This window comes from Callorhinus ursinus, unplaced genomic scaffold (genome assembly GCF_003265705.2).
Source record: "Callorhinus ursinus isolate GAN/ISIS: 27379988/994484 unplaced genomic scaffold, GSC_fseal_2.0 scaffold43, whole genome shotgun sequence".
NCBI lineage: Eukaryota > Metazoa > Chordata > Mammalia > Carnivora > Otariidae > Callorhinus > Callorhinus ursinus.
In genome coordinates, this window is record NW_027397105.1 from 4132718 (window position 1) to 4148437 (window position 15720).

Sequence of the window (15720 nt, forward strand, 5' to 3'; positions counted from 1 at the left end):
TGCCCTCTTTAATACCCATCACCAGGCTAACCCATCCCCCCACCCCCCTCCCCTCTAGAACCCTCAGTTTGTTTTTCAGAGTCCATCGTCTCTCATGGTTCGTCTCCCCCTCTGACTTACTCCCCTTCATTCTTCCCCTCCTGCTATCTTCTTCTTCTTCTTTTTTCTTAACATATGTTGCATTATTTGCCGCAGAAGTACAGATCTGTGATTCAACAGTCTTGCACAATTCACAGCGCTCACCGTAGCACATACCCTCCCCAATGTCTATCACCCAGCCACCCCCTCCCTCCCACCCCCCACCACTCCAGCAACCCTCAGTTTGTTTCCTGAGATTAAGAATTCCTCATATCAGTGAGGTCATACGATACATGTCTTTCTCTGATTGACTTATTTCACTCAGCATAACACCCTGCAGTTCCATTGTGTGGCCTGATTTTTTGTAGGAGGAAGGTGTTCTAAATGGTTGTGGGGTTCCTAGGATAGCCCACCCATTTAACCCATAATGCTTTAAGTACCATATAAAATCCTGGCTCGGTCTGGTCACGATTTGAATGCATTCAGAATTCTCAACCTGGAGCTGAGGAGATGAAAAGTAGTGAAGGCCCTAAAAGGCATTTTCCTAGCTAAGGATGGAAGACAGGAGAATGTCTTCCAAAAATGACCAACTTGCTAGACAGATTGAGTTTGTTTGAATTCTGAAAAACGGGGATTTATCACTGCTGAGACATTTCTGTGGTCACATTGTAAACTTGCTTTGTGTGCAGACGGGGTAAGCTGCCTCCATGCAGTATCGGTGCCTTGATTGTATTGATCATGTTGCTGTCCAAACAGCAAGGCTCAGTTAGGAAAAAAGCCCCCCCCCCACCGCCACCTCACCGCCCCCAGATTTAAGAAACGGTCTCCTTAGGAAGTAAGGAGCCGTGGCCACCCCTGGATCAAAGCTTCTGGAGGCAGCTTGCTTCCCACCACTGCTTTTGTCTTTGTTGAAGCTGTAGGTCAACCGGAGTGTGGTTATGGTCTAATCGGGCATGGACCCTGGACTTCACACTCAAGGCAACTGGGTTCCGATTCACCTTACCAGTGTCCCCTTGCTCCCTGCACACGTGAGCTGTCACAGCCAGAAGAGCGGGTCATGGCTGTTTGAGGATGGTTGGGTCGTGCCCACGCACTGTTGGTCTTTCCTGGAATTCCAGTGCCCTCCCCCTCCTCCCCTGTCTGAATTCAACCTGTAGTTCACCAGTGCTTTGTAAGTAGAGGTGTGTCTACCTTTTATCGTTGTCAGAGTTTGGAAGGAAATTTCATTGTTTTTCTAATTAAAGCTAAGGGTCATCAGTGACCATTTTAAGAACTGTATTTGCAGGGCGCCTGGGTGGCACGGTGGGTTAAGCGTCTGATTCTTGGTTTCGGCTCAGGTCCATGATCTCAGGGTCGTGAGATCGACCCCCACGTGGGCTCCATGCTCAGCTCGTGCTTGAGATTCTTTCTCCCTTTCCCTCTGCCCCTCCCCGCCAGGCACTCACATGCTTTCTCTCTCTCTCTCAAATGAATAAATAAATCTTAAAAAAAAAAAAAAAAAAAGGACTGTATTTATTTTACTTGAAGACTCTTGATTATTTTTAGTAGTGGTAAATTATACACAACGTTGATTTTAGCCATTTGTTAGTGTATGTTAGTTATAGTCACGATGTTGTAAAATCATCACCATATCCTTACCCCAAATTTTCAGCATCCCTATGAAAACTCTGCCCGTTTAACAAAACACCCCATCCCCCAGCCCTTGGCCTCTGATCACCCCCATCCCACTTTCTGTCCCGATGCATTTGCCTACTGTAGGTATCTCATGAAGCAGAATCATACGGTGTTTGTCCTTCTGTGTCTGGTGCAGAGTATTTCCAAGGTCCACGCATGCTGGGGCACATGTCAGAACTTCCTTCCTTTTTAAGGCTGAATAATACTCCATTGTGTGTGTAGACCCAAAGGTGTTTATCCACTCAGCTGTTGATGGACACTCGGGTTGTTTCCACATTTTGACTATTGTGAATAACGCCGTTTAAGGCTCCCTTCAACTTAAGAAATGTTAGAATATGAAAAAGAACATGCCTCTTAGAATGAAAACATAGGTAATATTTCCGTATGTGGCTTTTTTTTTTTTTTAAGCATATAAATACTTCTGAAGCATTTGGTATGTAAAAGAGACACTAGCTTCCTTTTAGATACTCGCCTCATTTTGGCCATTTGGTGATGATGATGATGATCATCTTAAAGTAGGTAAATTATCTATTAATTTAATATGTTAAACAGTGTTAGATTGCTATGTTGAAAGGTGTAGCATGTATCTTTTTTGGGCGCGGGAGGGGCAGAGGGAGGAAGAGAGAATTTCAGGCGGGCTCCATGCCTAGTGCGGAGACTGACTTGGGGCTTGATCCCATTGACCCTGAGATCACGACCTGAGCCAAAATCAAGAGTCGGACGCTTCACCGACTGAGCCACCCAGGCGCCCCTACAGTGTGCATCTTGTTAAAAAAGAAAAAAAATCTTTATATCTGCAGGTTTTGAATACTAATATTTTTTAAGGGCATACTCAAAATACACCATCAACAAAAAGGAGGACAGTCTTTGACTAACTTATTTGCCCTTGAGAGCCTCAGTGCAGTCAACACGATGCTGACCCACTGTCTCTGTTTGATGTCTCGTCAGAACCCGGGATCTCTGTTCTCCGTCCGGGTTGTGGGGCTTTCTCTGGCTTGCGGCTACTTATCCCCACAGGACAGCCGTCCCCTCTGTCACTGGGCAGTGGACAGGTAAGGGGGCACGTTCCAGATTTGTTAAGAGAACAGGTGTCACTGTATTTTGACTGGAGTCCTTGGCGGTCCTGTGTCTGTACGTTGATTATCCCCCTATCTACTCCCGGTTACTTGCCTCCCGGTGTGCTAGATCCTTAGACACATTCTGTGCTTTCAACCCTTACGTCTAGGGAGGTGCTGTGATGGCCATCTCGAAGATGAGGGGACACTGAAGTTCCCAGAGATGGGTTAACTTGCTCAAACTTTTTTTTTTTTTTAAAGATTTTATTTATTTAATAGTGAGAGCATGAGCAGGGGGAAGGGGCAGAGGGAGAGGGAGAAGCAGGCGCCCCACTGAGCAGGGAGCCTGAAGCGGGGCTCGATCCCAGGACCCCGAGATCATGACCTGAACCAAAGGTAGATGCTTAACTAATGGAGCCACTTGGCCTCCACTAACTTGCTCCGACTTAGTTAGGTAGCTGATGGCCCAGCCTGAATCTGAACCCATTTCTGTCTGACCGGGAAACCCAAATTCGTTCGGTGAGCTCATGCCGCTGAATTCCACCTGAATATCCCATCTGGGGTAGGGGAGAATTCTGCCACGGGGTCTTTGGTTCAAGCTGTAGAACACCGTGTCTGTGATTGAGGGGTAACGCCAGTGTGTCCCCCCCTCCCCCGCCGCCTCACGGCTTTCCACCTTGCACGGCCCTGCCAAGCAATGCACACGAGCAGCAGAGTATCTGAGAGGTGGTTTTGCTCTGTAAACTATCTAGTACTTTTGGTCATTTTCCCCACAGACACAGAATTGTCAATAAACATCTCTGATTTTCTGGCTCAGCCAGCCAAAGCCAAGTGGGTCCTTAACAAAGGTGTGATACTATGATTTATAGTAAGAAATATGTCTTTGGTCTTGTGGCACAGAGCTCATAAGACCCTTGGAATGCTTTTAGTGATACGTGATAAAGGTGCCTTATTCTCCCTAACAAACCCCTTTCAACCACACCTGAGTTTACATTAATGAGGTCATTTTTGGAAAGAACCTAAGGTTGGAGCCAGGTTGCCAGGGGAACCAACCGTGTGATAAAGCTTGGAACTATCCTTCCCACCCGAAGACCTCAGGGGAGGAAGAGGGGCTGGAGATTGATTCATCAATTCAATCATGCCTGTATAATGAAGCCTCCATAAAAACCCAGAAGGGCAGGTTTGGGGAGCCTCCAGGTGGGTAAACACCTCCTCACACACATCACCCTCTGCCTCTCTTCCATCTGGCTGTTCATGAGTTACATCCTTTCATAATAAACTGGCGATCTAGCAAGTGAAATGTTTCTCTGAGTTCTGTGAGCTGCTCTAGCAAATTCATCAAACCCAAGGAGGGGGCCCTGGAGCCTCCCATCTGCAGCCAGGGGGTCAGAACACCCAGATGACAACCCAGGCTTGCAGTTGGTGTCTATAAAGTGGGAAGGGGCAGTCCTGTAGGATGAAGCCCTTCCCCTGTGGGAATCTGATGCTAGTCTTCTGGTAGATGATGCTGGAATTGAGATGATTGCTTGGTGGTGTTGACAGAAAGCACACATCGGAATTGGTGTCAGAATCCGAATAGGTGTCAGGATCATGGTAACGATGGACCCCTCTACTTTGTAAAAAACAGGAACCAGCAGGGTAGGGCGTAAGCCCAAAGCACCCTTCTTGCTTGGGAGCCACTTTACAGAGTTAGGGAAGCTGGAGAAACTTTGGCTCATCCTGCTTCAGTCTAATGGGAAAGGCGAGCACAGGGGTTTGGGGAGCTCTGAGAGGGGCCCCCCTCACGGCACTCTGGCTTCAAAGCGAATTCCACAGACTGATGCCCACCTGACCGCTCATTGTCCCTGGCCCATGACAGAACTTGAGAGGAAGCACTGAGGTGTGTTAAGGCAATAGGACAGAGCAATTGAAAATATGATGAATATATATTATCTACAGTATATAGGTATATATTAAATTATCTATAATCTAAAATTATAATAATTTTTAAATTGGACTTTTATATTGTCCCCCCATTATTTTTATTGTATTTTGCCAAAGGATCCGTCTGTAGTGGTTTAGAAACCGATCAACAGATGGGTCTTTCATCGTAGGTAGTTTGAGAAGCCCCGGAAAGTGGACCACGCTGAAGGAGGGCCTCCCCCAGGCCACGGTCCTTCTGGTCACACGTCTGTCCGCCCGGCCTTGGTTTACCCTTAGTTCACCCTTAGTTCGGGCACTTGTGTTTGGGACATCGGCCCTGGGCTTGGAGGCGGAGCTGTGGGAAGGAGGCCCCGTGCTTTCTGATGGGCTCCATGTTCTCTCCCCTCAGGGCTCTGCACCTCAGGAGGCCAGGGGGCCCCCCCCACGTCAAACTGGCCGTGGAGTGGGACAGCTGTGCCAAGGAGCGGTGAGTTCAACAGAATGGGGCTCCCGCGGAGGAGACTGGGGCCTGCCTGTACAAATAAATCTTCCCATGCCCAGGGTCCCCCAACATGCCTAAGGCAGTATGCACACCTCCTTGATGCCATGTGGTCCCTGCCTCTGAGAGACCCTAATGACAAGTGTCTGTATGTAAACAATAGTGACCGTGACCATGACCGTGCTGCATGGTGTGAGGAGCGGTGGCGGTAAGAGTAGTAACCACTTAGGTGACGCCGACCTGCTCCCGGCTCTGAGCACATCGCATAGATGCAGTCTATTTCCTCTTGGTCCCGCCCCGTGAGGTCGGCACTACCATAATCCAGTTTCCAGATGTGGAAACCGAGGCACAGAGGAGGTTACACGATTGCTCAGTGCCCCACAGCTCGTGCGCGTGCCAGAGCCGGGATTCGAACCCAGGCTATCTGGTTCAAGTCCACACTCTCAGGTGCTCAGCATGGCTGTGCCTATCACCCCGAGTGCATGTGGCCCTGCTTTGTAAAAAGGACCCCGTTCAGTCCAGCAAGTGTTCACGAGTCCCCTGCGAGGTCCTGGGCCCCGCGCTGGATGAGGAAGCCGAGGCGGATCGACCGAGCGCGGGGTCCCTCCGGGAGCTGGTGGGCGAGAGCGGGATTTCCGGGAGCCCGAGTGCAGCCGAGGCGCCAGGCGGGGCAGCTTTGCCTCCCCTGGTGGATGCCTTCCCACCCGCGTGCCGTGCGGAGTCCAGGTGGGAGCCCCCTCGGTGGCGAGAAGCCTCGATGCCCGTGGTCCCCTCTCCTCGCAGCCTGTTCGGGAGCCTCCAGGAGGAGCGGGTGCAGGACGCAGACAGTGTGTGGCAGCAGCGGTGGGTCCACCAGCAGCACAGCTGTACCTTGGACGAGTGTTTTCAGTTCTACACCAAGGAGGAGCAGGTGGTGCCCGGAGGGTCCACGCCCCCGGGCTGGGACTGGTGGGTTAGCCATGGTGCGGCGGGGCGGGCCAGCTCACGGTCCCCGTGGCTTCCTTTCCAGCTGGCTCAGGACGATGCGTGGAAGTGTCCGCACTGCAAGGCCCTCCAGCAGGGCATGGTGAAGCTGAGCCTGTGGACCCTGCCGGACATCCTCATCATCCACCTCAAGAGGTTCTGTCAAGTGGGCGAGAGAAGGAACAAGCTGTCCACGCTGGTGAAGTTTCCGCTCTCTGGCCTCAACATGGCTCCCCACGTGGCCCAGAGAAGCACCAGCCCCCCGCCTGTGACGGGCCCCTGGCCCCCCTGGAAGCCCCCGGCCTGCCTGCCTGCCGGCTACCCGCTGGACTTCCTATACGACCTATATGCCGTCTGCAACCACCACGGCAGTCTGCAAGGTGGGCATTACACAGGTGAGCCTTGCCTCTCGCCTCGTGGCTGCCGTGGTCATGCGTCGTGACCGCCGTGGTCACGCGTCGTGACCGTGGCCCGAGCTTGAAGATGCCCCGGGAATGCCGAGCTCCCTCGGGGCCCTGGGCATGTGCACACCCCTCATCACACACCAGGCACCTGCCAGAGAACAGGGGGCGGGGGCAAGTACCCCTTCTGTGTAGACTCTGTGTGTGGTGCCAGAGCTTCTGTGATGAGCAAGACAGACAGGAGTGCTGGCCTCATGGGGACACACACAGTGACAAGATACTTGTCGCTTTAGCTCATTCACTGCCTGGCATTATAAAGGGTATTCAACTGACCCTGTCTGTGCTAGAGATAAGCCCTCTCTCTCTGAGGAAGGCACCTGTATGCCAAGAGCTAAAGGAACTAGCTGGGTGAATAATGGGAGGAGGACCATGATGGGAAGAGCTACCAGCATGTGCAAAGGCCCTGGGGCAGAGTTTGGTGTATTTAAGAAATGATGAAAGCCTGTCATGGCAGAAGTATAGTGACCCAGGCCTAAGTAACACGGATGAGGCTGGAGAGGTGAGTACTACGTGGAGGCCATGGATGAGAGTTTGCATTTCTTCCAAAGGGTAACGGGAAGCCAGTGAAAGGCTTTAGGCAGAGCACCGAAGACATAATCTAGTTCACACATTGAGGGTGTAGCTCTCTTCTGGAAACCAGGTAGAAGGAAACAAGGGTGGAAGTTGGAATTCCAGTTCAAGGAAATTTCTGGGGCTCAAATGAGAGATGGTGTTGGCTGGAGCTCAGGAGGGGAAAATCAGGGTATTTGACATGCATTTAGCAAGTAGAATCAGGAAGACTGGCATTTGGACTGGGGCATGGCCGGGGTGGGGGGCAGGGAAGAGCAGAGATGAGCTCCTACGTGCCTGGTTTGGAGTAGCACAGGGCTCAGCAAACTATGGCCCGCGGGCCAGATCCAGTCCGGCACCTGTTTCTATACAGCCCACGAGTTAAAAATGGTTTTTACATTTTAAACGGTGGTAAAAAAAAAAAAGAAAAGAACAAGGAGAATCTATGTCAGAGACAGTCTGTGGCCATACGTGACCTGTAAAGTCTAAGATATTTGCTCTGTGGCTCATTACAGAAAAGTGGGCTGACTCGGGGTTAGTGGGTTATGGCACCATTCACTGAGATGTGGAGGGAAAGGAGAGTATTTTGTCATAATTGCTTAGAAGGTGGCGAGAATCTTATTTATGGGCTTTTCCTTAAATGTTTGGCTTCGGTTCTTAGGCAGGAAAGAAGCGCACCACAATCCCAAATGAGTTTGTTTTTATCACACACTGAATCAGAGAAGGTGCATTTCGAAACTTCTCAAGGAGCCATGTGAACGTGGACATTATTGTCTGGCTAAATAACTTAGGGCTCCCTGTTATTGGAGACTTTGCCTGAATAAGGGCTGCCACATAAGGACTCAGCTAAAGTCACAGCACACTTCGTAAGGCCCGGGGCGCAAAACGGATTGATCTTTCGGATTCTGCAAAATTTAGTTCTGGCTAGAAATGGACCGATTTTTCTCATTCTGTTACAGACACGTCCATTTTTTCAGCTCTGCTCGTGAGAAATGCCTTTCTGGGGTTTTTTTTTGGGGGGGGAGTGGGGGGCCTCCAGTAATTGGCACTTGGGGTTTGGACCTTTGCAGCCTACTGCCGGAACTCTCTGGATGGCCGGTGGTACAGTTATGATGACAGCACGGTAGAGCCGCTCCCAGAGGATGAGGTCAATAGCCGAGGGGCTTACATCCTATTTTATCAGAAACGGAACAGCATCCCTCTCTGGTCAGCCAGCAGCTCCCTGAGAGGTAGGTGCTACCTCTCAGTAAGGGGAGGGAAGCTGGGAGGTACTCAGTCGAACAACAGGGACCAGGAGAGGAGGCATGCAGTCTGGAGCGGGGCGCTCTTCCTGCAGCGTGGAGATTTGGGTACGACAGGCGAGTGTCCCATTCGTAGGGTGGGATGATGGACACGGTGAAACCCAAGGCGGGGAAAGGAATAATACTGTGTCGCAGGTGACTCTTGGCGGTTTGGGGATTTCAGGTTTCCAGTCTCTCATCAAGCCAGACTTAAAATATTTTTAGAAGATTTATTTCTTTATATTTAGAGACAGAGACAGAGAGAGCATGAGTGGGAGGCGCGGGAGAGAATCCCAAGCAGACCCCTGCGCTGAGTGCCAAGCCCGACGCGGGGCCCCCGCTCACGACCCTGAGAGCGTAACCCGAGCCGAAACCAAGAGTCGGATGCTCCACCGACGGAGCCACCCGGGCGCCCCTCAAGCCAGACTTCAGTTACGCTTCTGCACACACCTGCATTCGTCCTGTTAGAAAGGGCGGGGTGGTGGTTAGGGACGGGGGGGCCTCAGCGGGAAACTTAGCAGCTTGACCATACCCAGTGACATGTTCACTAAACAGCCTCAAACTTGGAAGTCTGGAGGGGAAAAAAGAGGGGGGAGGTCAAAGTTGACCTTCTTATGTGATGCATTTCACTCACAATCCTATCCTTATCTTTGGAATGAGAGAGCTTTTTTTTTTTTTTTTTTTTAGATACTCCTATTTTCTTCCTAATAATTATTGGAAGGTGGCCAAATTAAACCACAATGCCCCAAGAGGTCTAAATCGACCCTAATGGGAAGCCTGCCTGCCTTTTGTAGGACACGGAATGAATGAGTCAAAAACGTAGCCTATTTAGAAAACCCGAGTCGTGGCAAGTTAACGTCAGGAGACGCATTTCAGTACTCACCAACGCCCTGACCTCTCTGTGCCCGAATGCCTTTCCCTACGTTTTCACTTGGTCACATGGTGAAGCCGTTGTGGGGTTTCTCCTCTGGTCCCAACTTTTGTTTATGTCCCTCTGCTCTGGTTCTGCAGTCCCAGGGCCTCAGGGGTGGGAGTCTGGCTGCAAGAGGCTCCTCGGGGGACCCCGACCAGGTGGGGCTGGGTCCAGCCTCCTCTGTGTGCTTCCCTGCAGGCTCTACCAGTTCCTCCTTCTCTGATCACTGGCTCCTTCGGCTGGAGAGTGATCACAGCAGTGCCCGGGGAAGCCTGCTGTCCTGGAGCTCCAGCCCCGGCCCCTCCCGGCCCCAGGAGCCGGACCCTCCCATCTTCACCACCAGCCTCTCCGATCAGGAAAAGGGTACGTCCTGTCGCGTCGGTCAGATTGCCTGCTTCGATTTTCCTTTTCTGTGACGACCATTACTCCTCAGCTCTCTGAAAGTGCTGGTACTTCGCGGCTTTGGGTGTAAAGTGCCAGTCTTCTGTGACCGGCCCGCAGCTCCGCCCCTCCATCCCCCGCCCTCCAGCCACAGGTGCATTCCCTCTCAGCTCCCTAGAGCTTTCTGTCTAATGGGGAGCACGACATGTGAATGAATCAATGCAGATAATGGCGTGATGAGAAGCAGGGATGAGGGGGAAGAGGTAGATCATCAGAGGGGCAAGTTTTCCAGGCAGGGGGCGCCCCACCCTGTTAGATGTCCCCATCACAGGGGGGCAGGGACAAGGGTGGGAGGCCAGGTGGAGGGCTGACAGTGGTTGTCCCGGCCAGAGAGTAAGGCTGGCACTCCAGCGCTGGGTAGGAGGCGGTCAGATTCTGAGTGCCTTGGAAGCTAGAGCTCACGGGATTTGCTGCGGGGGGGTGGGCATCAGGGTGGACTCTATGCTGAGCGTCTAACAAGGTGGCCAGGACTGCAGGTTCGAGTAAGGTCAGTTTTGGAGGGAAACCAAAACATTTTTCAACACGGTCATTTGGAGACTCCTGTAAGACATCCGAGTCGGGATGAGACATCCAAGTCGGGATGATAACCAAGGAGAGGGGGTAAATAGTTGAGAGCCGTCAGCACATGGATGGCATCGAAAGCCTAGGGAAACTGGGAAGACAGAAAAGTGGAGAGCCTGCCCCCAAGCCCTGCAGCTCCCTCCACATCAGGCTACTGAGCAGAGAGGCCAGCCAAGAAAGCAAGGTGCAGCAGCTGGGGAGGTAGCAGGAACACCAGCTACCTGTGGCTCACGGACGCATAAACGGACGCCCTTGCAGGAAGCCAGTGGCCCAGCGGTGTCACGCACTGTGAAGGGTGGGTGAGTGGCCATCGGGCTGGAGGGTCACCCCGGGGGGCCTGCCTCTGCATGCGCTTGGAGAGCACCGAAGCCGCGGTGACAGGTGGAGGAGACACCAGGCTGAAGACGGGCCAGTGGGTCACGGGCTCCATCGAGAGCTGCCGGTAAAGATGCGGCCGCCGAGAAATGCCAAGATAGAACATGTTAGCATCCAGATGAGCCAGTTAGGATTCAGATGATCCCCTCTCCAGAGGGAAAAGCGACAATAGGGCGGGAGAGCCAAGGGATACCTACAAAAGCAGAGTCCTTCTGGAAAAACTGCGAACGTGCCCGTGCATGCCTGTCGTTCAGGCTGTGTGTTCCTTCCCTCAGAAAGTGGCAACACGCTCTGGTTACTTACAGTTTCCATGTTTCCTATTAGCTCCTGAATTTGTTGCTAAAATAAGAGTTTTTTTTTTTTTTAATGGAAGTATGACATATATACAGCAAAATGCATTCATCACAAATGTCTAATGAATTATCATAACGCATACACACTCCTATAACTATCACCCAGATGAAGACATAGAAATTTCCCGGCCCTCCCCTACCCCCTGGTGTCTCTCTCCAGCATCACTGTCTCCCTCCTTTCCAGAAGGGAGTGGTATTCCGACTTCTAACACCCTCAAACAACTGGGACACAAAAAGTTCTCTGCACAGATGTTTAAGTGTCCATGGGTGAGAGACAGACAGGCAGACGTTGTTGTTATCTGTTGGCTGTTGACTATGGTCCATAAAAACCAAAAGCAGGGATCTGGTAAAGAAAGAGAGCACGATGGGTGGGGGTGGGGGGAACCAGCTCCTTCCCTCCGTGGGTTCTGAAACTGATCTGAGGCTGACCTGGAAAAGGTTGGCTTGATCATCAAGGGAAGCACCTCGAGTTCCACATTGATGGATTCTTCAGTTATTTGGTGATTCTCCAGAAATCCCCGCAAGTTTGTGCAGAGCGCACAGGATGGGTCGGCCGTGTGGGATGTCCACTGATGTCCTTCCGTGGCATCTCCACCCTGGCGGACTGCTCCACTTCGTCGTCAAAACCCCTCACGTTGTAAGAGGAGTTTACAGTTCGTTTACGCACTCTGTTGTGGGCTCTTACCAGCCGTCCGGCTTTGAACGTTTTTGTTCACGTCTGCATGTGTACGTCCGGGAGTGCAATCGCTGGGGCATCACCTGTGTGTTTGTTGCTCCGCCTTGACTTCTCTGTAGTTCGGGTTATCATTGTATCAAAGTGGCCCACACAGTCCCTTGTGTGTAGCAGGCTCTGGTTCCCATTTGCAAGCGAATAAACGTGCGAGTACAATCTTAAAGCTCCAGGTGGTTGTACAGCGTTGAATCCTACCCTCTGGTGGATAGTGCTTTAAGTATCACAGTTCGGTTCACTGTTTCTCAGGGTTTGGCATGTTGGGTCCCCATATTTCCCGATCAGACCTAGTACTGATAGGAGTGCCCCTGTGTTCATATGACATTTGTCAAATTTCCTTAGAATGCGTTTCTCTGGAGGCAAATGGTTTAATGCATTATGTTTTGACTCACCCAATCTGAGCATTCCCCTTCCCTCTCATGATGCACATTTAGGGGAGCCTCTGGCGAAGAGAAAAGGCATTCTTTCCCAAGCTTGTCCATCCCCATCAGCGCGACCCCCGGGCGAGCTCAGAAACCCGTCCCGGTTCTGCCCAGTGGCGTGGGGCCTCGGGCCACTTCTCACTTCTCCCGGGGACAAATGCATTGCACAGCCACCCCCTCACTCTCCTAGGGAGGCAACTTCAAAAGATGGCCCAACTTCTCAACATGGTACTCAGACAAGGGTCAGGCCCAGCGTTCGAGAACTCCCTAGAGAGACAGGCCTAGGGTAGCGGAGGGCAGTAATATTGAAGAATAGTCCTGTCTCAGCCGGTCGTCAGCATCTCCAGGAGGATGAAATGAGGAAGCTGAGCCTTGGAAGTCACCAGTCACCAGCTCACCTCCTTGGAAAGGGGCAGGCTGCACATAGACACCCCTCCCCCAGCTCTCTCTGGCTGCCAGCATCTTGGCTCCGTGCTCCTAGCTATAAATTCTAAAACCGAGTTTATTCCATGTGGCCTCAGCAAGAGCCTTGCTTCCAAAGAGAGCATCCCCCCCCCCCCCAGAGGTTTGACTGAAATGGTGGGATTTTGGAACCTGTTGAGACGGTTGAAAAAAAATCCAGCCTCATTTTTTTATTTTCTGGCCTGGGCAAGCTCCGACTCCAGCATATAGGTTTCAGTGGTGGTTGGTACCACCCCCTGTCCCTGTGGGTTTGGGGGAGAATTTTGTCATCGTCAAAAGGAGTACTCCAGTTCTCTGGAGAGAGACATGGGCAGCTGGGGAGCTCCATCCTTCTGGTGCCTATGCTATTAGAATTCTAAAGGCATATTTTATTTTATTTTATTTTTTTAAAGATTTTATTTATTTATTTGACAGAGAGATAGAGAGAGCCAGAGAGCACAAGCAGGGGGAAGTGGCAGAGGGAGAGGGAAAAGCAGGCTCCCCGCCAAGCAGGGAGCCCAATGCAGGGCTTGATACCAGGGTCCCAGGATTATGTGACCAGAGCCGAAGGCCAGCGCTTAACCCACCAAGCCGCCCAGGCACCCTAAAGGCATTTTAACCAACAGGACGGATCCAAGTTTTGTGGGGACTGCAACTTCTGTCACTGGGGACGAGTATAGGGAGAGGCTCCTCAAGAAGGAGGATATAAAAACACCTTACTTATGCAACTTTCATTGAGAAAAAGCAAGAGCCTGTGAAAACCAATGACTGCCCCCCCCCCCACGACCCCCAATCCATAAAGGAGCCCTGGGACTTCATCTTTTCGGCAGATGTGCTGCTGATGGTAAATTTTCTCTGTGGTTTTTATTGGGCCTTAGAGGCTTTTGTTTTTCACTTTATCGGTGCTTTACCAGTTCCGGAGACTGTTACTTCTGGTTTTTATTTCCATTTTGAAGGTTATTCGGGACTTTCAAGCACTTACGATTTGGCACTTACAATTAAACTCCCTTTAATTCTCTCTAATTTTGTGGATTGTGATCCAAGAACGTGGTTTTTTTTGTGACCAAGTTAAGTACACGATTATTATTTTGTCAGGGGCGCCTGGGTGGCTCAGTCGTTAAGCGTCTGCCTTTGGCTCAGGTCATGATCCCAAGGTCCTGGGATCGAGCCCCGCATCGGGCTCCCTGCTCGGCGGGGAGTCTGCTTCTCCCTCTCCCACTCCCCCTGTTTGTGTTCCCTCTCTTGCTGTGTCTCTCTCTCTCAAATAAATAAATAAAACCTTGAAAAACAAACGATTATTATTTTCTCAGTGTTCTGGGTGTACACATGAAGTAATGCCTATTGTGTCTATTGGAGGGATATGAGCTTTGTGTTGTAACTATTAAATGAGGTGAGTTGATTTTTGGATTCGGTTGACTTCGTCTTCAAATTGACTTAACAAGGACTGCCTGGCTAGAAAGGTCTATTGCAACCTTCCTGTATGGCCGTATTTTTAATCAGGTATGCTGGCGACTTTAATCATTTCTGCTTTATATTATTTGCTGCCTTGTTAACAGGTATCTGTAAGCTGATGACTATTAGGTCTTCTTTATAAATTGTCTGTTCTCATTATAATGTGGCTCTTTATCTTGCTTAATGCTTTTCATCTTAAATTCTACTTTGTTAAGGGGGCGCCTGGGTGACTCAGTCGATTAAGGGTCGACTCTTGATTTTGGCTCAAGTCAGGATGTCACGTCCGGCTCCACGCTCGGTGGAGAGTCTGTTTTAGAGTCTCTCTCCCCCCCCCCCTCCTTCCCTCTGCTCATGCTCTCTCTCTAAAATAATAAATAAATTCTAAAAAAGAAAATTCTGCCTTGTTCAAGGTCAGTCACTTCACCCTTTCCCCCTTTTTGTTTGCATTTGCCTGGTATAATTTTGCTATTATCTTTTGCTTCATGAGTTTTTCCTTTAGGGTTAATTTTAAGTGGTTTCCAGTAAACACTGTTGCAGTTTTTTGTTGTTGTTGTTGTTGTTACCTTTTTAATGTCAAAAACTGAGAGCCTATCTTAAAGGGGAGCATTCAGTCCATCCATATATATATATATATATATTTTCAGATTTTATTTATTTAACAGAGAGAGAGCGCACAAGCAGGGGGAGTGGCAGGCGGAGGGAGAGGGAAAAGCAGACTCCCCGCTGAGCAGAGAGCCTGATGCGGGGCTCCTGGATCCTGAGCTGAGCCCAAAGCAGATGCTTGGCCAGCTGGAGCCACCCAGGCGCCCCTGGTCCATTCATATTTATTGTAACAACCATAAGCTTGATTTTGTTTCATTTTTATTACTGTTTCTTTCTGCCTTATTTTTGCTGAGCTGATCACGTTGCTCTTTGTTCCTGTTTTCCATTGTCTGGAAGTTCTGCCCTCCATTCCAATCCCCAGTTCTGAGATTCTCTGAGATGCTCCAGCCCTCTGTTTCAGGCTGTGAGCACTGTACCTTTGCGGATCCCCCACATGCCAACATCACTTTGTATTCCGCATCCTGAGACCATCTGCCCCCGAAGCGGGTGCATGGTACACGGGTGGCAGGCTCCGCTGAGCCACCACATCTGTCTTCCTCCTCTCCCCCTCTGTCGTGAGGTCTGGGTCCTGAATCTTTAGTGTTTGGTCAGAGTTCTTTCCAGGGATGGGTGACACTCCCTCTTCCCTCTGTGGAGGCACAAATACTTTCTGTGACCGGGGCGTGAAGTCGCAGCTTGGCTGGCTGGAGGACTCCTGGATTTGAATTCTTCCCTCTCCACTGTCTCTGGATGTTTTCCCACGGTCCGCCGGGCCCCAGGGTTGCAGGTGAGCAGCCTTTTTTTTTTTTCTTCTTCCTTTTCTCTACGTGAGAATCGCTTGTTCTTTCTGGCTGGAAGCCTCTGAGAGTCTGTCGTTGACCTTGGAATTTAGAAATTCCCCCAGTATATGCCTAGGTCTGTGTTTCTGTTCATACACTACCTAGAACCCCCAGAGCCTGTCCGTCTGCAGACGCAGGCTTTTCTTTAGG

At 50.7% G+C, this 15720-nt stretch overlaps 1 protein-coding gene across 1 annotated transcript in view; it reads left to right on the top strand.

Moving 5' to 3' along the window:
- Nucleotides 1-15720, top strand: part of USP43 (ubiquitin specific peptidase 43) — a 47523-nt gene that overhangs the window by 26012 nt on the left and 5791 nt on the right. Inside the window, 6 exon segments of the mRNA XM_025864264.2 lie at nucleotides 2652-2804; nucleotides 5119-5196; nucleotides 5992-6118; nucleotides 6218-6566; nucleotides 8252-8410; nucleotides 9573-9737. Coding sequence (XP_025720049.2) covers nucleotides 2652-2804; nucleotides 5119-5196; nucleotides 5992-6118; nucleotides 6218-6566; nucleotides 8252-8410; nucleotides 9573-9737 — 1031 coding nt within the window.